Raw genomic sequence first — 26,256 nt, forward strand, 5'->3', positions numbered from 1 at the left:
GAGATCAGATGCAATTGTGTGATAGTGAGTTACTCTATTAATTTCTATTTGGTGATAACAATTCTGCATCTGTAGCATGATTGTTTGAATCAGATCAAAGGTAAAATTTCTTATTCACATCAGTATGGTACAATATAGGTGCTTCATATAATTTTTTAAGCAATTCGAACCAATCTTGGTGTTTCTTACCCCCACTTCTGTATCGTATCTTTGTTTAATAGTTCATTAACACTGAAGATAAGTAAAATAAGATGAAATAAAAGATAAAATAAGATGAAGATAAGTAAAATCCAGGCAGGAAACGGTGATAGAAACTACAGACACTTATAAAAAGGTTTCAGCTGCTTGAGGCATTTCAGTAGCGGACAATTCCTCACTGTGTCCAATTTTGCTGGATCTGTTTCAATTCCATGTGAGAAAATATTACCAAGAAACTTAATCTGTGATTTGGTGAATTCTGATTTTTGCAAGTTAATGGTAACTCCAGCTCTTCTAAAAGTGTGAAACTCTCAACAAAGAATATCCAGATGTTCCTCCTAGGAGGCAGTACTAAGTAAAATGTCATCAACATAGTTTGTCACATGGTTTAATAAGTCGTCTCCTAATATTTCATCAGGTGCTTGCATAAAAGCTGCTGAAGACAGTGACAAATCGAAAGGTATTCTCTGAAACAGGTAACACCTCCCATTTAGGTAATGCACTTCTTTTACTCTAATACATAATATATTCACTTCACATTTGGTAGGCAGGCACAATGTACTTTAACACAAGGATCAATATGATTTCCTATCTAAAAATAATTTAAGTTATTTCTGATGCAATACCTTTAAAAGGTCTTTGCGTATAACGATATTTCAGGCCGAACGATGAAAGCCAGTTTTGAAATTACCTCAAAGTAAAAGTGCTCACATGATAGAACATCCGAAGCTGAATAGAGAAGCAACATAAAGTAAAAAAGGGAAAAAAGAGTATATTTGTTAGAACTGAAGAAGAAGACATACCCCAAGGACAGGTACTCACTGCACCCCATGTCACAGGATCCCCTCTGTGAATAGACTTCACTAAAGAGCCAGAGGATGGGTTGGTCACAAACCCTATAGGGTATTAACTGCCAGTCTTCCTCTTCACATTCCTAAAAACTGTTTATAACACTTTAGTGGGGGAAGCCTATGGAGGTATTAGACCACAAAGTGGTCTGACTAATTAGCCACACATGTAGCCCATTCTTAAATTTGTAGGTATGTTAGAAATGAGAATAAGCTTTGAATACTCATACTACAGTTAAGCTAAACACGCATAGAAAATTATACAAACTCAACTATATTATCATTCAGAAAATTCCGTCCATACATTCATTGTATATTATCAAATGTTCTCCACTGTCTATGAAATTACCATTCGTAGTTTCAGAAACCTTCTCTGCAGGTGCCTGGTCCATTGCTAATGCTACAGATGTAGGATGACTGTCAGTGATCATGTTTTTTTTTTTTTTTTTTTTTTTTCCCCCTCCCCTTAATAAATTGAAAAATCCTAATGAAGAGCACTAATGAAATTTAATATAAATCTTGTAAGTTAGGTTTTTTCAACATTTTCTATCATGGTAGAAAATCCTTGTTGCCATTTTCCAATAAAATCACAAGTTTTTATAGAAAATCATCACAGACATGGGGTGAGAGACTGTTAACACAGTTGAGACCGTTGAAACAAAGGTATAATACAGATCAACTGCAGGGGACTTGAAACAGTTCTGAGAGTCATGAATGCGCAAGAGAGAACAAAGAAAAAGGATGGTGTGTATGACAGCAACAGGCCTTTGGTGTTGAAGGACAGCTGAAATCACAAATCGTGCTTTGCGTTAAATACATTTCAGGAAAGCATCCTTTTAAAACAATTCCTGTGTACAAATATTAATTAATTAAATAAATTTTAGTTAAATAGAGTATATTAACTGTATAAATCTGTTAAAATGTATTGTTGTTGTTGTTGTTGTCTTCAGTCCTGAGACTGGTTTGATGCAGCTCTCCATGCTACTCTATCCTGTGCAAGCTGCTTCATCTCCCAGTACCTACTGCAACCTACATCCTTCTGAATCTGCTTAGTGTACTGATCTCTCGGTCTCCCTCTACGATTTTTACCCTCCACGCTGCCCTCCAATGCTAAATTTGTGATCCCTTGATGCCTCAAAACATGTCCTACCAACCGATCCCTTCTTCTAGTCAAGTTGTGCCACAAACTTCTCTTCTCCCCAATCCTATTCAATACCTCCTCATTAGTTACGTGATCTATCCACCTTATCTTCAGTATTCTTCTGTAGCACCACATTTCGAAAGCTTCTATTCTCTTCTTGTCCAAACTAGTTATCGTCCATGTTTCACTTCCATACATGGCTACACTCCAAACAAATACTTTCAGAAACGACTTCCTGATACATAAATCTATATTTGATGTTAACAAATTTCTCTTCTTCAGAAACGCTTTCCTTGCCATTGCCAGTCTACATTTTATATCCTCTCTACTTCGACCATCATCAGTTATTTTACTTCCTAAATAGCAAAACTCCTTTACTACTTTAAGTGTCTCATTTCCTAATCTAATTCCCTCAGCATCACCCGATTTAATTTGACTACATTCCATTATCCTCGTTTTGCTTTTGTTAATGTTCATCTTATATCCTCCTTTCAAGACACTGTCTATTCCGTTCAACTGCTCTTCCAAGTCCTTTGCCGTCTCTGACAGAATTACAATGTCATCGGCGAACCTCAAAGTTTTTACTTCGTCTCCATGAATTTTAATACCTACTCCAAATTTTTCTTTTGTTTCCTTTACTGCTTGCTCAATATACAGATTGAATAACATCGGGGAGAGGCTACAACCCTGTCTCACTCCTTTCCCAACCACTGCCTCCCTTTCATGCCCCTCGACTCTTATTACTGCCATCTGGTTTCTGTACAAATTATAAATAGCCTTTCGCTCCCTGTATTTTACCCCTGCCACCTTTAGAATTTGAGAAAGAGTATTCCAGTCAACATTGTCAAAAGCTTTCTCTAAGTCTACAAATGCTAGAAACGTAGGTTTGCCTTTTCTTAATCTTTCTTCTAAGATAAGTCGTAAGGTCAGTATTGCCTCACGTGTTCCAACATTTCTACGGAATCCAAACTGATCCTCCCCGAGGTCTGCATCTACCAGTTTTTCCATTCGTCTGTAAAGAATTCGCGTTAGTATTTTGCAGCCGTGGCTTATTAAACTGATAGTTCGGTAATTTTCACATCTGTCAGCACCTGCTTTCTTTGGGATTGGAATTATTATATTCTTCTTGAAGTCTGAGGGTATTTCGCCTGTCTCATACATCTTGCTCACCAGCTGGTAGAGTTTTGTCATGACTGGCTCTCCCAAGGCCGTCAGTATTGCACTTCATAAATAATAATTTAATGTTGTGAGGAATACAATAAAATGGAGAGGGGGAGAAAAGAAATTGTAACAGCATGAATCAAATCTGAGCCAGTAGTTGAAGACTGTGCAGTTGACCATTGTACCATGTCAGTGTCTTAAAAATTGTTGAAAATCAGATCCCTCATGCTCTGTTTGAAAATCTTAAGAGAGCATTTTACCTTTCCCTGTGGCACACTGAGGTGAGATATTGTAGGAACTTTAAAGGGGTACTTGCATCTACTCACAGTTTGAGCCAAATCAGTGAGCTCCATCACAGGGTTTACCCAGTTAGTCAGTCTTAACCTTCTGAATCTCATTTCTTTTTGTTGCTAAAATCAGCTATGAATATTAAACACGCCGCGTTGTTCCCCATATAAATTATAGAATTGATAGTTTAATTTCTACCTAAGAGTTTTGTGAAATTTAACAGGCTTAAAAGTAACAATTAAAGCATTTCGTTTCTCTGGCTGTATTACACTAGGAGCAAGAGCACCCATATATATATTTTAAGGAATATGACGACTTTTTCTTTGAAAAATTGTCTCCAAAATTCAGATACATCTTATACTCTGAATTCGGTGTGGCCGAGCAGTTATGGGCTCTTCAGTGTGGAACCGCGCGTCCGCTACGATCGCAGGTTCGAATCCTGACTCGGGCATGGATGTGTGTGATGTCCTTGGGTTAGTTAGGTTTAAGTAGCTCTGAGTTCTAGGGGACTGAGGACCTCAGGTGTTAAGCCCCATTTGATTATACTCAAAATTGATTTAAATCAGACGCTGGTCATTTTTATGATTCCCACCAGTCTTAAAAATGGTCATAGATTTGATGCTGCTGGAAACAAATCTCTATCTGGTGAAATTGGATTCAACTGGCAGCAGCAGTGCACTGATTGACGAACTTGAGTTGTGGGTACTTACAAGCTTGCTAAAACTCTACCCCTCCTGCCCCGCCATCACAAACCTAGAACACTGTCTATCCTGTGATGTTTAATTGTAGTCTATGTTGCCAGTGAACTTGAACTGAAAGTGATCCTTGTTAATGGTAGGAGTAAAATATTTTTGTTAGTAGCTGGTTTTGTAATAAAAAAATAAAAGGTATATATAAACTGAAAGTAACAGCAGATGCAGAACAACGTGGAAACAGAGTAGCTGAGTGGCATTCAGCTCTCCACCAACAGAAAAAAAAAAAACATTCGTGATTGGTAGGCTAGTAAAGAAGAATTTTTTTAAAAAAATGAGTAAGACTAACTGTGCAAATAGAGGACTAAAAGCAAAATAGCCAAAACAATATTATGATGTATTGAAATGGGTTGAAGGACATCATCAAAATGGGGGACCTGCACTTACTTCTGGGTATGGGTGCCCTTGATTAGTAGAGTACTGCACATGAGATGGTTAAGTTTAGAAAGGATTTTAAAGGTAATTGATTTTTGCACAATCTTTACAAGTCTTCTTTCTTTAATTACCCTCATGTGAAACTTTAAATTACTAATTCTAATTAAGTAAAAAATTCTACAATCTAATCTACTAAATCACCGTAATAGTGAGAAGATATTCTAAATATAATGCAACAGCCATGATGTGTGTCTTAGGTGGCTTTTGTAGGCCAATTTGAGGTTGCTTCCTGGCATCATAAATCACAAGTGTCCTATACCAGCTTTTTTCATCTTGGCTTTCCGTTGACCCCTGGGGTATAATATAAAAAGTTACCATTTATGTTAGAGAAACAGTCTCAAAATTTTTGGACAATGAAGTACCTTCATGAACTTCATAACACAATTGGGAATTTGAGGGGATAAAGGTTTGGCAAAGAGAGGGGTTTAAGATATTTTTGGGGAAAACTCACAGATAACTAATTTTGTTTTGCATTTTAAATATAGAAGACTGTTCGTCATGCCATAAATACACACACATGGTCATTATCTAATACAGTTAATAAATAAAATAATTGTGATTACCTATGAGAACGTGACTTCCCCAAAAATATCCTCTCATTGCTTTACCAAATATCTATTCCGCACGTCCCCCCATCCCATCCACCCTTCTGTACTGCCTTAGAGTCCAACTATGGTGTCCACACGTCGTTACATCCTGATAAGTTGGTAACCCTAACTTTCCACCATCCACCCTTACTGACGTGTAATCAGTTTTTGCGTGGATACAGCCAGTAAAATTAGTCACTTGAAAACTGTCTGATACTATCATCTAGCCTGTCTCCTTCCCATTTCGCAAATACTGCTAAGATGCCAGACTCTGTTTTTAGTTTCCTAGTCTGCTCTGCCATTCTCCCAGAAACACTAATCTTTTGCTGTTGGATCTGGCTGGTAGGAGATAAGGTCAAAATTTGAACTTTGTGGAATGGCCTGAATGATGCATAATATGTCCATACCCCTACATTTTTGGCATGGATTTGCCATTTGTTTTTACTCAACACCAATGGTCCTCACCCCAGCAGCTGCTGTTATAATTTTTGTGGTGGGACCTTGTGCTCTCTGAACTTTCTGGCTTATGTAACACATTGAATCTCTCTTTGCCAATTCATTGCTTTAGAAGTGAATATCCAAGTTATACTATTGAAGAATTCATTATGTAGCAAGTGTCAACTGCATCCATATAATCAGCAGTCATTGATTCTTGCTCATCATGTAGTTGTAGTTGTTTACAAGCTAATTGTCTACATCCAGGACAAAGCTTTTGGCCAGGCTTGAAAACTTTATTAGTGAACTGTTTCAACTTGTCAAATCCCCCCCCCACTGGCTTGAGAAGACTTTTACCATAATAAACACACACAACACAAATTAGTTGAGTTACAAAACTTTCTAAAAGTGGACTAATCATAAGATCTGCACCAGAGAGGAACTTAAGGTTCAAAGTAAGTATATATTCCTCCAGCAATGGTGTAAAAGCATTTTAATGTAAAACAACAAATAATCAATGTATACGAACTTTAGGGAGTCATTTCATCCATAAGTAGGCATGTGTCTAAAAGTAAACTATCAAACTTCTGAAGCTTGAAGAATACTATTTCTAGATATATAAGATGAAAAAAAGTTAAAGGGTGTATAGTTGAGATATGGTCCCTCAAAATTTAGCATCCTGAACATTTTCATCCATTTTTCTAGTTCTTATGTTTTGATAAAGATTGAGGCACAAAGACAACATAGCTGAGTGCCATGTCACCAGTTCTTGGCTGAATCTGTCCATAAAATTGATTTATGGATGGTTAATCCGCACAATAATTTTCTGCCATTTTTGAAGCAGTACAGCTGTCGCAAAGTGTATTTAAGAATGTAATCAGTAATATATTCTTGTTCAGCACAAAACGTTATTTAAATATACAAAAGCAGATGATTGTACAAGGTGACACTTATGGAACTATATTAAATAAAATTGTCATAACTTCTGAATGGTTTGCATTAGGACATTAACACTCAGTTAGCTGTGAGGCACGCGCATTATTGTTGAGGGCAATTTGCACATGAAAGCCAGCTATCGTCAGTAAGCAGAATGGGGGCATATGGGGACTGAGAATCTGCATTTCGTGACAGAGAAATCTCTTCATCCTCAACGGGTGACTGTATGGTGTGCAGCGTCCAGTCACAGAATAATCAGTGCAATATTCCTTGATGGCACACTGACTACCGAACAGTATGTGAAGGTTTTGGAAGATTATTTCATCCTCATTATCCAAAGTTACCCTGATTTCAACAAGATGTGGTACATGCAAGACGGAGCTCGACCCCTTCGAAGCAGGATTGTGTTTGATGTCCTGGAGCAGCACTTCACAGAATGTCTACAGATCTGAACACATACAAGTCCTTTTTATGTAGCTTTATTGAAGCCAAGGTGTACACCAATAATACCGAAACCATTGCTGAGCTGAAAACGGCCAATTAGGACGTTATCAACAGCATTGATGTTCCGACACTTCAGCGGATCATGCGGAATTTTGCTATTCGTCTGCACCACATAATCACCAATGATGGTAGGCATACCAAACATGTCATAACCTAAATCTGAAGTGGTTTACATGTTGAATAAAGTGTGTGCCTGCTGTAGGTTGTAAGTAACTTATGTACTCCCTCCCCCATTTCATTCAATAATTGTCATCCTATAAGTTACTAGCACCTTCTGCAAAAGTTATGTGAAGTTTGCAGTTCTGCAGAAATACATGCATGTAGCTGGAACAGATTTGGGATCCCTTTTGATGGGAGGCTGTTGAAATGGAACCAAAGGAGATATTACACTGAAACTGAGTACATATGCATCAAAGACATTGTGGAACCTTTCCATAAAACTTGGAGATTTGGAAATGCTTGAGCTGGGACTTCTAGTCCACTTGATGTGGAATGACCCAGAGTGAAATGAAGTGCAGTGACTGTCAGGGGTTAGGTGTGGACTGTAATCATTGTATGGTCGTGAAACTTGATAGATATGCTAATATGTTAATGCAGAACCGAATTACATTTGAAAAAAATTAGTTCCAATTTATGCAAATTTGGTACTGCACAGCATCCTGTAGATGTCCCCAGTGCTCATATTGAACATACTTCAGTTAATAATAAAATTAACATTATGCATTTCCCTCTTGTCTGAACTTTCCTGCCCACATCTCATTCCTAATCCATTACATATGGAAACATATCTGTATGTCTTTCTCAGACTTGCACATGGTGGCCAAACTCGGAACTAATTTTGTTCCAGCGTAAATCGGTCCACATTAACATATTACAGTGTCTACAACGTTTCATTGCTGTACAATAATTATGGTCCCCACTGGACCTCTGTGAGTAGCTGCACTTTAATTATAACCACCAGGTAGCTTATCCACATTTCTTCCCGTGCATCATTAGTCCTGCTCCTGCATTACTTTCTAAGGTTTTGTTTTAACCCTGTACTCATCTGATATGAAGTACAGTTCTTGCTGCCACCATCCATCAGTAATTCTCACTATATCTAACTTCACCCTACCTACTTCTCTTTTTCAGTTCTCTATCGAACATCAGTTTTATTTTTCCTGCCAACACTGAAGTGGCGTATTGATTAACATACTGGATTCGCATTCAGGATGATGACAGTTCATATCTACATATGATAATCCTGATTTAGATTCTCCGTGATGTCCCTAAACTGGTCTGGGCAAGTACTGTGACGATTCCTTTGAAAGGAACACCACAAGATTTTCACTCTCACTCACTCACTCACTCACTCACTCACTCACTCACTCACTCACTCACTCCCTCATCGGGTAACATCCTCCCCACAGTCGTCCTCACTTGGAGGTCACAACTGAGGTACTGTTTTACCTCCGTAATATTTTACCCAAGAGGATGTCATCAAGCCTGTACAGTAGAGATGAATAACCTTAGGAAACTCAATGAGTGTGACTCCCTCTAGTTTTCAGCCGTAGGCGGTACCAAAATAGGAAGGTCAGACTTGATGATATGAAAGTTAGTAATATAGTATGACTCAAAATAATATATCAAAAGCAAAATTTACCAAAGAAAACAATAAAATTAAGAAACAGAATTGCTGGCCAGGCTTGCCTTCTGGTACAAAATATTTAGTAGTGGCAATAGGGTGTACTACTGTGTAGCTATCAGACAGTACTAAATTATGTGCCACACAAGCAAATGTTACAGTTTAACTAATTACACAAATTTGGTCACATTTTTGAGAATTAAGTTATTGTTTAATTCTTATGCAGGGATACAACATTAAAATAAAAGTACCAAACATTTCTAAGCTTTTGGCCTAAGAAAAATATTCATTCTTCTGTTTAGGAGAATTTAGAAGAGGAAGGCCTGACAGATGAGGAAAGGAAAGAAATCCATAATGAAATCAAGCAACTTGAAGAAGATGTAAATCTCAGAAGTGCACAGATTGCTGACTTGCAGCAGAAGATTTTGGACTCCGATCAAGGTACAGGAAGCATTAACAGAGCTGTAGCTCTTTTGGCAGAGAAGCCATGCACTGTGTAGTGTTACTAGTTTTACCAAATAGGATTGAAAAGTAGGTAAAAAACTTTTTTGGTACCTGGTTATCTAGTTTGGTGGTGGTGGTGGTGGTAGTTGTTTTGATTTCATATATGTTGCATACTTTCCTACCTAATTTTGTGTTTGCATTCATTTGAGATTGAGGTATAGAATATTCAGATATACAAAAAAGTCTTCTAAATACGGCAAGTACACAAAAATTTGTACCTGAATATTACTGCTTACCAATAATGGTAATTCCTCAATTATGTAAAATAAGATAAAGGCAATCACTCGCCTGTCGTGGACTAAGGTGAAGAACATAGAAATGCAACTTCTGTAAAGCTCGGAAGGTAGGAGACAAGGTACTGGCAGAAGTAAAGCTCTGAGGACGGGGCGTGAGTTGTGCCTGGGTAGCTCAGTTGGTAGAGCACTTGGCCACGAAAGGCAAAGGTCCCGAGTTCGAGTCTCGGTCCAGCGCACAGTTTTAATCTGCCAAGTAGTTTCATATCAGCGCCCACTTCGCTGCAAAGTGAAAATCTCATTCTGTTAGGCATTGCTTTATATGCCTCCGATATGGCCACAGAAGAAGCAATGTCGTTCTCGGATGAGCTGCAGTAGATGTATTTGCTATTTGTTGCTCACTGTGGCATTCAGCACCCATCCACTGACAAGTCCTATCACAAATACCATAGATGGTGAAGAGCTCAGGAACTAGTTATGTTTAACAACGTAGATTTCAGGGATTGGCTGAACATTACTCTTACGCCAACCTTAACTTCCATCACAGGAGGTCAATAATTTTATCCTGGGCCATTAGTTTCTGTTCGAACAAACAGCACACCGAATCACCACAAGAAAGAACTTTCCACTGCCCATAAGAGGCATACAAGTTCATCAATGCGCAAATAGGATCCATGTTAAATGTGTATTGATCCTCTTAGACAAGCATTGCTGACTGAACCTTACAGGTGACAAGCAGAAGTAAGCGATTCTATAAGTCAGAATCCTTTTGCCTCATGCTCACAGGGTAACATCTTCGCAGGTACCAAGTAAATGACAGCCTCTAGTTCACAATGAACTGATCAGTAAGATGATAAATGTTGTAGAGATTGTCATTCAGAATACACTATGAAATCGTGCTATTAATGATAGCAGTATTGGGCTTCTCGTAACAAGTATCTTTTTAATTCTCTCCTAGTCTAAATTATGAAGCCTATGAAAAGACTGCAGTGGAACACAAGGTCACCAAACTTCAATAGAGAATGTTTCTAAAGAGAACTATTCATCAATCAGCCTGCTGCAGTCCTATTGTGCGAAATGTGGTTCAAATCTCAGCAGACTTGCACATTAAAAATTATTTTGTAATTAGGGAGGACTATCTTCGTGGGAAAGGTGGCATTTTTTACTAGCAAAAAATATGCTGCCGCATAAAAACTTCCCACTTAGTGCAAGAAATGATGAAACTGAATTAGTTGCTGTACAAGTACAAGCTGCTCACAAAACCTTTACAGTAGTCCATGTGTAAGGCTCCTCACTATAAAATTGTTGAAGATAACACGAGACTTCTAATAAACCGCTTTGGCCTCCATTTATAATAGGTGGAGACTTTGAATTCGCATCATGTTGCATGGGGGAGGTACATAATAGACAGGAATGGCAGGACTTTGATGGATGTTGTTCAAGACCATAACCTAGAGATAGTCAGTGATGGAGCTCACATTATAGTGTCTTCACACTTTGCCTGGCAAACTAAAACTGACTCAGTGGGATTACATCATCCCCCAATATAATTCTTCATTAACTTAAACATTGATACTAAACAAATGTTTTACATTAATAGTAAGTGGAAAATGGTAGAAGCCAACTGGAGCAAATATAAGCATACAGTTCGAAGAAGGCTCGAAACTATGAAAAGTACCTTACAGGAAAAGAAGGATGCCAAATTTTAATAAACGTTATGGAAGCTGCAGCAGATATCAGCATTCCGAAGGGAAAAAGCATATACTATTATGAAGCAATATTCCACTCCTTGGCAGAATCCTGAATGCTCCAGAGAAGTTCCAAAATGTCAGCTTACTCGGAAAACCTATCACCACAATTCTATTTGGATAATTTCTTGTGAGAAAAGTAAATGTGAATGGGAAAAAAGAAGTGGCAGAAAAACTGGATTAGATGTTGTTTTCCACTCAATATTTCAAGCAGTATGACCAACATTTGGTATAAAATAAAGGATTTTAGAAACAGCCATTTGCCATCCACTCTACTTGCTACAACTTCCTGAATAGAGGAATTTATCAATATGCTCGCTTGTCCCGCAGTCCCATTCCAACATTATTCACCTTCAGTTTTTAGTCTTCTTCATTATATCTTGCTTTGTCCATTCTCTAAAAAAAACTAAATGATAATATTAAATCATCATGACAGCTGTCCTGGTATTATTATACATTACTCTATGCTTGAGAACCTGCCCATGGAAGCAAAAGATTTGCTCTTGTTCATTTTTAATCAGTATTAGAAGAAACAGGGCTTACGAAAACTTGGAAGATGCAGATTATACTTCCAGTTCTGAAAAATGGGAGATATCCAAAGATCTCTTCTATCGATCAATCAAATTGTCTTCTTGTGTGGCAAGAATGTGCTGGAGCGGATGGTTAAAATGAAAGTGGAATTGTGGCTTGAAAAGCGTAATTTAATTCCTCAGAGTCAATGTGGTTTAGAAAAGGCAAAGGAGCTATAGACAATCTGTATTCGTTTGCTATGAACATCACCTGACCCATTCAAATGAAAAACAAAAGTCTTTGTGGCATTTCTTGACATTACGGGAGCTTATGATCACTTGCAGATACCGATTCTCTTGAACAAGCTGACAGGTTTTGGTTAGTCTTCAATGATGATACATGGCTTCAGTTGCCTGGTCACTCAAAGAGCAATCTATATCAGTTTGAAAGGAAACATTTTTGGCCTGTTTCTTACCTCACGGCCTGGCCTAGGGTGCAGTTTTAAGCCCTCTTTGTACATTCTGTATACCTATAATTTAGAACGAATAATCACTCTCCTGACAAAAATTTCCAATATACAAACAATGTTTGTGTTCATTCATCTGCTGGCTCATATCTTCAATCTAAAACACAATCACTGCTGTATAACACATTGATGAATAGATATGTAACAGTGCACATGAGGTGTCAGCTGAGGAATCGATGGTCGTACTTTTTTACAAATCAAACACTGTTCGCATTGTTGATCATGTCACATGTGGAAAGTATGCTTTCCAAATAAAATCTTGCACTCTTTTCCTCATACTGATATTTGACTCTCTGCTCAGCTGGGTGTCTCACATACAGTCTATTATAATAATGGCAAGAAAGTATAAAATGTAATTTACTCTCTCACCAAAGGATGGTGGGGAGTGCATCAAAATATTCTGCTCATAATGTACCGAGGGATTGCACGCGCATATATTCACACAATCAAACATGCTTCATGCACACAACTGGTATCACTGGCAGCTCCAGCTGGAAATTCTGGTCAGAGCTGCCAGTGGTAGTGATCACGTACGTACCTACGTGTGTGTGTGTGTGTGTGTGTGTGTGTGTGTGTGTGTGTATGTGTGTGTTTTTTTACTGAAGAATGCTTTGGTCGAAAGCTATAATGTGTAACAGTCTTTTCATTGTGCTTGTCCAAAACTCATCAGGTCATCTTTATGGTGCATACCAATCCATCCTTGTGCTTAACGTTGTTGGTATTCCGTCCTGAGTGTTCCCTCTCTGTTGTATATATCACAGTCACAATGCCTAAAGTTTAATTTGCAGCCTTGTTAACAATTGCACTGATCGAAGCTTAGTATGAAGTTTAGATACATATAATACATCATAATCGATTCCTTATGTTTTTGTCGTAATTCAGTTTCAAATTGACACATCATACACTTTTCACATCCAGCCATATTGATTTGTCATTTGCATTCAGACACGCAGTCCACATGCCACACATCCGAATTCAATAAATGTGAAGTAGTTGTAAAACCTCTAATGGAAGTTTGTTCTTTTGATTTACTTGTTACTTTCTTTGCTACCCGACAATTAACACGTGCTGTTTTTCTCAAAACAGAATTGATTTTTGTTGGAACATGATATTTTCTGTTGAATACAGGGGGAGCAGCCCTCCACACACAACAGCTAAGGTTAAGTTGTCAGTATCAACTCGAAAGGCAAGGAAATGGAGACTCGTCATTGAGCTATTAGTAACTTACTGCACCACTCTGTTACCTCGAAAGAAATGTGTTTATTTCCAAATGAACAGAAAAGCCTTGTTAACTGTGGAGTAGTGACAAAATAGGTAACTTTTGCTCCAACAAGATCATACATGACTGAAAATGTAACCTCGCAAGAAGTTAATATTTATGCATACACCGTAATTTCATGACCAGCTGTGAGAGCTTACAATCATTTGCATTCTAATATCCTACAACAAGCAATGTTTTTTCTTTATTTTACATTTCACACACACGTAGAGATAAGATGATGGTTAAAAGTACAATCTAATCCTTTGTGAAGATAGCTTACAAAGCCCAAAATAATCACATTTTTGAAACTATTCCTTACAGTAACAAATGTCAAGATAACACGCAGGGACATTTGTGACGTCTGCTACTGACATGTTAAAGGTATTAGTCATATAACCAGCTGAGATGTGAAACATCAGTTATACCCGGGCCGCTGAAACATTGCACTTGACGTTTGCGTATGAAGTTGGCAGCGTAACAGAGTAACAAGTGAAGAACGATAGGCGCTAGGCGTTCAGCGTGGGGCGCCAGCCAATCACAGCGCAGTGAGCACTCCTGTTACTCTAGTGCTGTGACGTCAAAGTTCCCGCGTTGCCGGCTTTGTTTAGTGAATGTGTATACAACGTGAGTTGTGTGTTGTTTACCGCGTGTTTTCGTTGTACTGTGTGCTATATCGTTGTGACTTTTGTTACGTTGTGAGTTTACATACTTGGAAAATGCCACCGAAAAGACTTCCTTAACCTAGTGACAATCCTTTGCGTCGAGGGGTGCCGCTAAACAGCCAGGCACTGGAGTTGCTACGCATAACTCGTGAGTTTTACGAGCAGGAGAAAAACTACGTAAGCATTAATGGACAGCCATCAATTCCTGCCGACAAAGTGGTGGAACGTACGTCGAAAACTCTTGGTATTAGTGCAAGAACGGTAGTAAGTAAGGGAGTATTACTACAAAACTTGGAAGATACTGAAGTGAGCCGTAATGATTCCGAGCTGTCTGGATCAAATAATACATTTTTATCAACCCCGGGAAAGAAGAAAAAGCGGCGTAGTCCTATCACAGATTTAGATTCTTTCCAGACTGATGCAGTTCGTAGGCATTTTTATGCTTACTACAGCAGAAAAGAGTATCCGACTATATCTAAGTTATAAATCTCTTTAAAAGAAAATGAACTCTTCAGGGTTGGTAAAACATCACTAAAAATTGTGCTAAAAAATATGGGTTTCCGTTACAAAACGCTAGACGGACGCAAAGTACTGTTAGAGAGGGCACATATTGTTACCGCTCGTAGCATTTTCTTGCACAAAATTGTGGGCAGAGACATTCATTCCATAATTTGGCTAGACGAAACGTGGGTTAATGCCGGGGAAGCTGTCAGTAAATGTTGGACGGATAACACACCCAGCAGTAGCGGCCATCAGCCGACGGGAAGAGGAGCTAGATTAATTGTGGTCCATGCAGGCTCCTGCAGTGGTTTTGTCCCTGACGCACTTTCAGTTTTTAGATCAAAAAAGACTGGTGATTACCATGAAGATATGGATCACGCACGATTTGTTGAGTGGTTCAGGAACCTTTTAAAACAATTTCCTGTCCCTACAACAATTGTAATGGACAATGCTCCATATCATTCGGTGATACAGAACAAAGCCCCAACTACAAATGATCGGAAATAAATTATGGTGCAGTGGTTACAGGCTCGAAATATTGCAGCGGGTATGGGTATGACAAAGGTTCTGTTATATTCTCTTGTTAAAGAAAATAAGCCTACGACACCTACATACGTAGTAGACGAAATTGCCAAGGAGCAGGGTCATACTGTAATAAGGCTGCCACCATATCACTGCCATTTCAACCCTATTGAGTTAGTATGGAGTGACGTAAAAATGTATGTAAGGAACAACAACAAGTCCTTTACAATAACAGATGTGGAAAAGCTGTTGCGTGAAGCTCTTGTGACTGTGGATGCAGCCTCACGGAGAAAAAAAGTAGAGCACGTCGAGAAGCTTATACGAGCAGCACAGACAATAGAAGGCATTATCAGTGGCCATGAACAATTAATGATTTGTCTTGCCGATGAGGACGATGAAGACGGTTTTAGCGATGAATCGGACAACAGTGACGATGGCGAGCTGGATGGAATTGCGCCATTATCGCTGTAAATTGGTGAGTGAAAAAATTCTAATATTGATTATGTATTGCAATCTCGGTTATTATTTATTTTGTAAACTACGTACATTATTGATTTTAAAGTACCAGTCGTCAGATGCTTGGTTTTTGTATTTCTTTGCTCCGTTATCGAAAGGGTGCGCATTGTTATGCTTTTACATGCATTATTATACGGTTGTTTACTTCCTGTCATTGTAGTACAACTAAAAACGAGTTTTTATATACATTGTAATTGCTCAATCGCTTGCATTTACGAGACTGGACGGAAAACTATCGTCTGCTGTGTGTATAGAGGCTGCTGTTGCAACATCGCTATTACAGTATAGCCAACCTAACTAGACAAAAAGCGAACTGTCAAGTGCAATGTTTCGCCGGCGGGGTATAGTGAACATTAGCTCGTTTGAAGTTAGTTTTCTATTGTACTGTTGTTGTTGTTGTTGTCTTCAGTCCTGAGACTGGTTTGATGCAGCTCTCCATGCTACTCTATCCTGTGCAAGCTGCTTCATCTCCCAGTACCTACTGCAACCTACATCCTTCTGAATCTGCTTGGTGTACTCATCTCTCGGTCTCCCTCTACGATTTTTACCCTCCACGCTGCCCTCCAATGCTAAATTTGTGATCCCTTGATGCCTCAAAACATGTCCTACCAACCGATCCCTTCTTCTAGTCAAGTTGTGCCACAAACTTCTCTTCTCCCCAATCCTATTCAATACCTCCTCATTAGTTACGTGATCTATCCACCTTATCTTCAGTATTCTTCTGTAGCACCACATTTCGAAAGCTTCTATTCTCTTCTTGTCCAAACTAGTTATCGTCCATGTTTCACTTCCATACATGGCTACACTCCAAACAAATACTTTCAGAAAGGACTTCCTGATACATAAATCTATATTCGATGTTAACAAATTTCTCTTCTTCAGAAACGCTTTCCTTGCCATTGCCAGTCTACATTTTATATCCTCTCTACTTCGACCATCATCAGTTATTTTACTTCCTAAATAGCAAAACTCCTTTACTACTTTAAGTGCCTCATTTCCTAATCTAATTCCCTCAGCATCACCCGATTTAATTTGACTACATTCCATTATCCTCGTTTTGCTTTTGTTAATGTTCATCTTATATCCTCCTTTCAAGACACTGTCCATTCTGTTCAACTGCTCTTCCAAGTCCTTTGCCGTCTCTGACAGAATTACAATGTCATCGGCGAACCTCAAAGTTTTTACTTCGTCTCCATGAATTTTAATACCTACTCCAAATTTTTCTTTTGTTTCCTTTACTGCTTGCTCAATATACAGATTGAATAACATCGGGGAGAGGCTACAACCCTGTCTCACTCCTTTCCCAACCACTGCTTCCCTTTCATGCCCCTCGACTCTTATTACTGCCATCTGGTTTCTGTACAAATTATAAATAGCCTTTCGCTCCCTGTATTTTACCCCTGCCACCTTTAGAATTTGAAAAAGAGTATTCCAGTCCACATTGTCAAAAGCTTTCTCTAAGTCTACAAATGCTAGAAACGTAGGTTTGCCTTTTCTTAATCTTTCTTCTAAGATAAGTCGTAAGGTCAGTATTGCCTCACGTGTTCCAACATTTCGACGGAATCCAAACTGATCTTCCCCGAGGTCTGCATCTATCAGTTTTTCCATTCGTCTGTAAAGAATTCGCGTTAGTATTTTGCAGCCGTGGCTTATTAAACTGATAGTTCGGTAATTTTCACATCTGTCAGCACCTGCTTTCTTTGGGATTGGAATTATTATATTCTTCTTGAAGTCTGAGGGTATTTCGCCTGTCTCATACATCTTGCTCACCAGCTGGTAGAGTTTTGTCATTACTGGCTCTCCCAAGGCCGTCAGTAGTTCTAATGGAATGTTGTCTACTCCGGGGGCCTTGTTTCGACTCAGGTCTTTCAGTGCTCTGTCAAACTCTTCACGCAGTATCGTATCTCCCATTTCGTCTTCGTCTACATCCTCTTCTATTTCCATAATATTGTCCTCAAGTACATCGCTCTTGTATAAACCTTCTATATACTCCTTCCACCTTTTTGCCTTCCCTTCTTTGCTTAGAACTGGGCTGCCATCTGAGCTCTTGATATTCATACACGTGGTTCTCTTCTCTCCAAAGGTCTCTTTAATTTTCCTGTAGGCAATATCTATCTTACCCCTAGTGAGATAAGCTTCTACATCCTTACATTTGTCCTCTAGCCATCCCTGTTTAGCCATTTTGCACTTCCTGTCGATCTCATTTTTGAGACGTTTGTATTCCTTTTTGCCTGCTTCATTTACTGCATTTTTATATTTTCTCCTTTCATCAATTAAATTCAATATTTCTTCTGTTACCCAAGGATTTCTAGCAGCCCTCGTCTTTGTACCTACTTTATCCTCTGCTGCCTTCACTACTACATCCCTCAAAGCTACCCATTCTTCTTCTACTGTATTTCTTTCCCCTATTCCTGTCAATTGTTCCCTTATGCTCTCTCTGAAACTCTGTACAACCTCTGGTTCTTTCAGTTTATCCAGGTCCCATCTCCTTAATTTCCCACATTTTTGCAGTTTCTTCAGTTCTTCTATTGTACTGATGATGATGAAAAAATGTTAGTGTAAAGTTATTCATTGTTGGTGTATAAGGTTAAGGAATTATTCACGTCAAAGGACATCACCTGTCAAAAGTACAAAAAAATTATTCACAATGGTGGCATGGCACTTTTTTGCTGTAGTAGTTGTCGCATAGAGTATTCCACAAGGAAATGGCCATTCATGATATGAAATCAAACACTGGAAACTCCAGGTAGGAATATCAACAAGGTAGGAAAAGATAGACTGCTACTTACCATAAAGATGACACATTAATATGCAGACAGGCATGAGTAAAAGACACATACGCATATGCTTTCGGCCACAGCCTTCATCAGAAAAAGAGAAATACACACCATTCATTCACGTAAGCTGGGGCCAGTTGCATTCTGGGCCGTGCTGTCAGAATTGGTGGTCATGTGTGAGGGAGCTGTGCTTGCTTATGTGAATGGCTGGTGTGTGTTTCTCTTTTTCTGATGAAGGCTGTAGCTAAAAGCTTGTGTATAAATGTCTTGTACTCTTGCCTGTGTGCATTATATGTGTCACCTTTACGCTAAGTAGCAAATCTATCATTTACTACATTGCTGATTTCCTTTCACGATATGATATGTAGTCAACACAATGCTATTATTTCAATAATGCTAATGTACTAGTTTTTATTTATTTTATGTACACACAAAGTTCTGTAGGACTAAATTGAGGAGCAAATCTCAGAGGCCATACAACGTGTCATTACATGAAAATTACAACATAAAAGTAATAACAGATAAAAATAAAATGTTTATCAAGCCATAAGTTTATTTAAATGCAATCAACAATATAACATCAGAATCAGCTTAATTTTACAAGGAACTCCTCAATAGAATGGAAAGAGTGGCCCGTGAGGAAACTCTTCAGTTTAGGTTTGAAAGTGGGTGGATTACTGCTAAGATTTTTGAATTCCTGCAGAAGCTTATTGAAAATGGACACCACAGTATACTGCACACTTTTCTGCACAGGAGTTAAGGAAGTCGGATCCAAATGCAGGTTGGATTTCTGCTGAGTATTAACTGAGTGAAATCTGATTATTCTTGGGAATAAGCTGATATTGTTGGCAAGAAATGATGGTAAAGAATATATATACTGAGAGGCCAATGTCCAAGTACCCAGACTACTGGACAGCGGTCGACAAGAGGTTTGTGAACTTGCACCACTTATTGCCCAAATCGCCTGTTTCTGAGCCAAAAATATCCTTTCAGAATAGGAAGAGTTACACCAAAATATAATACCATATGACATACACGAATGAAGATCAGCAAAGTAGATTGATTTTCATGTTGAGCGACCACTCGCTTCAGATACCGTTCAAATAATAAAAATGGTGGCATTAAATCTTTGAACAAGATCCTGAACGTGGACTTTCTGTGACAGTTTACTATCTATCTGAACACCTAGAAATTTGAACTGTTCAGTATCACTAATCATATGCCCATTCTGTGAAATCAAAATGTCAGGTTTTGTTGAATTGTGTGTTACAAACTGTAAAAACTGCATCTTACTGTGATTTAGTGTTAGTTTATTTTCTACGAGCTAAGAACTTGTCATGAACTGCACTATTTGAAACACAGGCAATGTTGCACACAACATGTTTTACTACCAAGCTAGTGTCATTAGCAAACAGAAATATTTTAGAGTTACCCGTAATACTACAGGGCATATCATTTATATAAATAATGAACAGGAATGGCCCCAACACTGATCCCTGGGACATCCCCCATTTGACCGTTCCCTGTTCCACTTTTGCTGTCTGTTGTTAAAGTAAGAAGTGAATCAGTTGTGAGCTACTCCCCATCTTCCGTAATGGTCCAACTTCTGGAGTAATATTTTGTGATAAACACAATCAAAAGCCTTAGTTAAATCAAAACATATGCCTAGTATTCGAAATATTTCACAGAGACAAGAGAATGTAACATTTTCCATTGTTAAACAACTTCTAAAGCTGAACCGTACATTTTATGGCAAATTATGTGATGTAAAATGATCAATTATCCATACATACACAGCCTTTTCAATAACTTTAGTAAACTCTGATGGTACAGAAATAGGTCTAAAATTGTCTACATTTTCCCTTTCTCCCTTTTTATAAAGCATCTTTACTACAGAGTACTTCAATTGTTCAGGAAACTGATCATACCTAAAGGAAAAATTACGAATATGGTTAAATATACGGATAACATGTCAGCACCATACTTTAATGTTCTGCTAGGCACTCCATAATATCCATGAGAGTCCTTAGTCTTCAGTGATTTAATTGTCGACTCAATCTCCCCCCTTGTCAGTAACACACAAGAGTATTTCAGACATCAATGTCGGAAAGGCATTTTCCAAAAGAGTTGTATGATTCCCTGTAGAAACTAATATTTTATTTAATTCACCAGAAATGCTCAGAAAAGATTGTTAAATTATGTACATATATCTGATTCATAAGTTGTTGTTGTTGTTGTTGTTGTTGTTGTCTTCAGTCCTGAGACTGGTTTGATGCAGCTCTCCATGCTACTCTATCCTGTGCAAGCTGCTTCATCTCCCAGTACCTACTGCAACCTACATCCTTTTGAATCTGCTTAGTGTACTCATCTCTCGGTCTCCCTCTACAATTTTTACCCTCCACGCTGCCCTCCAACGCTAAATTTGTGATCCCTTGATGCCTCAAAACATGTCCTACCAACCGATCCCTTCTTCTAGTCAAGTTGTGCCACAAACGTCTCTTCTCCCCAATCCTATTCAATACCTCCCCATTAGTTACGTGATCTATCCACCTTATCTTCAGTATTCTTCTGTAGCACCACATTTCGAAAGCTTCTATTCTCTTCTTGTCCAAACTAGTAATCGTCCATGTTTCACTTCCATACATGGCTACACTCCAAACAAATACTTTCAGAAACGACTTCCTGATACATAAATCTATATTCGATTTTAACAAATTTCTCTTCTTCAGAAACGCTTTCCTTGCCATTGCCAGTCTACATTTTATATCCTCTCTACTTCGACCATCATCAGTTATTTTACTTCCTAAATAGCAAAACTCCTTTACTACTTTAAGTGCCTCATTTCCTAATCTAATTCCCTCACCATCACCCGATTTAATTTGACTACATTCCATTATCCTCGTTTTGCTTTTGTTAATGTTCATCTTATATCCTCCTTTCGAGACACTGTCCATTCCGTTCAACTGCTCTTCCAAGTCCTTTGCCGTCTCTGACAGAATTACAATGTCATCGGCAAACCTCAAAGTTTTTACTTCGTCTCCATGAATTTTAATACCTACTCCAAATTTTTCTTTTGTTTCCTTTACTGCTTGCTCAATATACAGATTGAATAACATCGGGGAGAGGCTACAACCCTGTCTCACTCCTTTCCCAACCACTGCTTCCCTTTCATGCCCCTCGACTTTTATGACTGCCATCTGGTTTCTGTACAAATTGTAAATAGCCTTTCGCTCCCTGTATTTTACCCCTGCCACCTTTAGAATTTGAAAAAGAGTATTCCAGTCAACATTGTCAAAAGCTTTCTCTAAGTCTACAACTGCTAGAAACGTAGGTTTGCCTTTTCTTAATCTTTCTTCTAAGATAAGTCGTAAGGTCAGTATTGCCTCACGTGTCCCAACATTTCGACGGAATCCAAACTGATCCTCCCCGAGGTCCGCATCTACCAGTTTTTTCATTCGTCTGTAAAGAATTCGCGTTAGTATTTTGCAGCTGTGACTTATTAAACTGATAGTTCGTTCATAAGTAACAGAAATATTTTTACTATGAACTGACTTCATATCGTCGACCTTGTGTTCTTAAGGCACATCCTTCACAACTGACCATATGGTTTTAATTTTATCATGTGAATTAGCTATTTTATTTGAATACCACATACCCTTTGCCTCTTCCTAATAACATTCTAAGCACCTTACAGGACTGCTTGTAATGGGATACTGCAGCTTGTTGTGACTATTTCTAACATTCTGTTATAATTCCCTTTTTGTTTTACATGATATCCTTATCCCACTAGACAGCCACCCAAGTTGCCTTTTACTGCTAGCATCCCATTTAGATCGTTCTAATGGAAAGCAACGCTCAGCATGAGAAATGTGTTAAGGAAAGCATTGAATTTGTTATCTATGTTATCAGCACTATTAAACATCTTGCCACTCTTGTTCCTTGACGAGGTTTAAAAAAATCTCTATTGCCATTGGATTAACTTTCCTACATAGTTTGTAATTATATGTGACATTTGAGTACAAAATCCATTTAGTGTTAAATTTGTGCATCATGGTCTAAAAGGTCATTTACCCATTTACTAACGGAATAATCATCTAGTAACGAAGAATGAATAAAAATATTGTCTATGGCTGTGCTACTGTTCTCCTGCGCCCGGGCTGGAAAAAAACACAGTCTGAATCAAATCATATCAATTTAGATCTATCAACATCCTTTTTCTTGCACAATCATATGTTGTTGTTGGGGTCTTCAGTCCTGAGACTGGTTTGATGCAGCTCTCCATGCTACTCTATCCTGTGCAAGCTTCTTCATCTCCCAGTACCTACTGCAGCTTACATCCTTCTGAATCTGCTTAGTGTATTCATCTCTTGGTCTCCCTCTACAATTTTGAGTCTCCACGTTGCCCTCCAATGCTAAATTTGTGATCCCTTGATGCCTCAGAACATGTCCTACCAACTGATCCCTTCTTTTAGTCAAGTTGTGCCACAGACTACCCATCTAATTTCAGCATTCTTCTGTAGCACCACATTTCGAAAGCTTCTATTCTCTTCTTGTCCAAACTGTTTGTCATCCATGTTTCACTTCCATATATGGCTACACTCCATACAAACACTTTTATAAATGACTTCCTGACACTTAAATCTATACTCGATGTTAACAAATTTCTCTCCTTCAGAAACGCTTTCCTTGCCATTGCCAGTCTACATTTTATATCCTCTCTACTTCGACCATCATCAGTTATTTTGCTCCCCAAATAGCACAACTCCTTTACTACTTTAAGTGTCTCATTTCCTAATCTAATTCCCTTAGCATGACCCGACTTAATTAGACTCCATTCCATTATCCTTTTTTGTGGTTTTTTTTTTGGTGTTTTTTGTGTTTTTTATACCATCCTTTCAAGACACTATCCATTCCGTTCAACTGCTCTTCCAAGTCCTTTGCTGTCTCTGACAGAATTACAATGTCATCAGCGAACCTCAATGTTTTTATTTCTTCTCCATGGATTTTAATAGCTACTCTGAACTTTTCTTTTGTTACCTTTAATGCTTGCTCAATATACAAATTGAATAAAATCGAGGATAGACTACAACCCTGTCTCACTCCCTTCCCAACCACTGCTTCCCTTTCATACCTCTCCACTCTTATAACTGCAATCTGCTTTCTGTACAAATTGTAAATAGCCTTTCGCTCCCTGTATTTTACCCCTGCCACCTTCAGAATTTGAAAGAGAGTATTCCAGTCAACATTGTCAAAAGCTTTCTCTAAGTGTACAAATGCTAGAAACGTAAATTTGCCTTTCCTTAGTCTTTCTTCTAAGATAAGTCGTAGGGTCAGTATTGCCTCACGTGTTCCAGTATTTCTTCGGAATCCAAACTGATCTTCCCAGAGGTCAGCTTCTACCAGTTTTTCCATTCGTCTGTAAAGAATTCGCGTTAGTATTTTGCAGCTGTGACTTATTAAACTGATTGTTCGATAATTTTCACATCTGTCAACATTTGCTTTCTTTGGGATTGGAATTATTATATTCTTCTTGAAGTCTGAGGGTGTTTCGCCTGTCTCATACATCTTGCTCACCAGATGGTAGAGTTTTGTGAGGACTGGCTCTCCCAAAGCTGTCAGTAGTTCTAATGGAATGTTGTCTACTCCGGCGGCCTTGTTTCAACTCAGGTCTTTCAGTGCTCTGTCAAACTCTTTACGCAGTATCATATCTCCCATTTCATCTTCATCTATATTTCATTTCCATAATATCGTCCTCAAGTACATTGCCCTTGTATAGACCCTCTATATACTCCTTCCACCTTTCTGCTTTCCCTTCTGTGCTTAGAACTGGGTTTCCATCTGAGCTCTTGATGTTCATACAAGTGGTTCTCTTTTCTCCAAAGGTCTCTCTAATTTTCCTGTAGGCAGTATCTATCTTACCCCTAGTGAGATAAGCCTCTACATTCTTACATTTGTCCTCTAGCCATCCCTGCTTAGCAATTTTGCACTTGCTGTCGATCTCATTTTTGAGACGTTTGTATTCCTTTTTGCCTGCTTCATTTACTGAATTTTTGTATTTTCTCCTTTCATCAATTAAATTCAATATTTCTTCTGTTATCCAAGGGTTTCTACTAGCCTTTGTCTTTTTACCTATTTGATCCTCTGCTGCCTTCACTATTTCATCCCTCAAAGCTACCCATTCTTCTACTGTATTCCTTTCCCCCATTACTGTCAATTGTTCCCTTATGCTCTCCCTGAAACTCTGTACAAGCTCTGGTTCTTTCAGTTTATCCAGGTCCCATCTCCTTAAATTCCCACCTTTTTGCAGTTTCTTCAGTTTTAATCTACAGTTAATAACCAATAGATTATGGCCAGAGTCCACGTCTGCCCCTGGAAAAGTCTTAAGATTTAAAACCTAGTTCATAAGTCTCTGTCTTAACATTATATAATCTATCTGAAACCTGTCAGTATCTCCAGGCTTCTTCCATGTATACAATCTTCTTTCATGGTATTTGAACCAAGCGTTAGCTATGATTAAGTTATGCTCTGCGCAAAATTCTACCAGGTGGCTTCCTCTTTCATTTCTTAGCTCCAATTCATATTCACCTACTACTTTTCCTTCTCTTCCTTTTCCTGCTCTCGAATTCCAGGACCTGTGACTATTAAATTTTCGTCTCCCTTCACTACCTGAATAATTTCTTTTATCTCATCATACATTTCATCAATTTCTTCGTCATCTGCAGAGCTAGTTGGCAAATAAACTTGTACTACTGTAGTAGACGTGGGCTTTGTGTCTGTCTTGGTCACAATAATGCATTCACTATGCTGTTTGTAGTAGCTTACCCGCACTCCTATTTTTTTATTCATTATTAAACCTACTCCTGCATTGCCCCTATTTGATTTTGTATTTATATATATTCACTTGACCAAAAGTCTTGTTCCTCCCGCCACCGAACTTCACTAGTTCCCACTATATCTAACTTTAACCTATCCATTTCCCTTTTTAAATTTTCTAACCTACCTGTGCTATGAAGGGATCTGACATTCCACGCTCCGATCCGTAGAACGCCAGATTTCTTTCTCCTGATAACGACATCCTCTTGAGTAGTCCCCACCCGAAGATCCGAATGGGGGCTATTTTACCTCTGGAATATTTTACCCAAGAGAACACCATCATTATTTAATCATACAGTAAAGCTGCATGCTCTCGGGAAAAATTACAGCTGTAGTTTCCCCTTGCTTTCAGCCATTCTCAGTACCAGTTCAGCAAGGCCATTTTGGTTAGTGTTACAGGGCCAGATCAGTCAATCATCCAGACTGTTGCCCCTGCAACTACTGAAAAGGCTGCTGCCCCTCTTCAGGAACCACACGTTTGTCTGGCCTCTGAACAGATACCCCTCCGTTGTGGTTGCACCTACATTACGGCTATCTGTATCGTTGAGGCAATCAGGCCTCCCCACCAACGGTAAGGTCCATGGTTCATGGACATATACAAAAGTGATATCGAAGTTACTGCTTACAACTAATTTTTGGTACTTCCTATAAAGTGAATCAAGAACCCTCTCTAGCTTGAGTGTCCGCTGCTTGTGGTCTCACAGTAGCATTCTC

The 26,256-nt window shown here is 38.6% G+C and overlaps 1 protein-coding gene and 1 non-coding gene across 2 annotated transcripts in view; both read left to right on the plus strand.

The window, feature by feature from the left end:
* LOC126267242 (chromosome-associated kinesin KIF4) overlaps nt 1-26,256 on the plus strand; it is a 240,574-nt gene that overhangs the window by 182,222 nt on the left and 32,096 nt on the right. The window contains exon 14 of the mRNA XM_049972234.1: nt 9,212-9,350. Coding sequence (XP_049828191.1) covers nt 9,212-9,350 — 139 coding nt within the window. The remainder of the gene's footprint in view (nt 1-9,211; nt 9,351-26,256) is intronic.
* Trnas-cga (transfer RNA serine (anticodon CGA)) lies at nt 9,811-9,885 on the plus strand. Its single transcript has one exon. It is a non-coding gene; the product is annotated as a tRNA-Ser (tRNA).

This window comes from Schistocerca gregaria, chromosome 4 (genome assembly GCF_023897955.1).
Source record: "Schistocerca gregaria isolate iqSchGreg1 chromosome 4, iqSchGreg1.2, whole genome shotgun sequence".
NCBI lineage: Eukaryota > Metazoa > Arthropoda > Insecta > Orthoptera > Acrididae > Schistocerca > Schistocerca gregaria.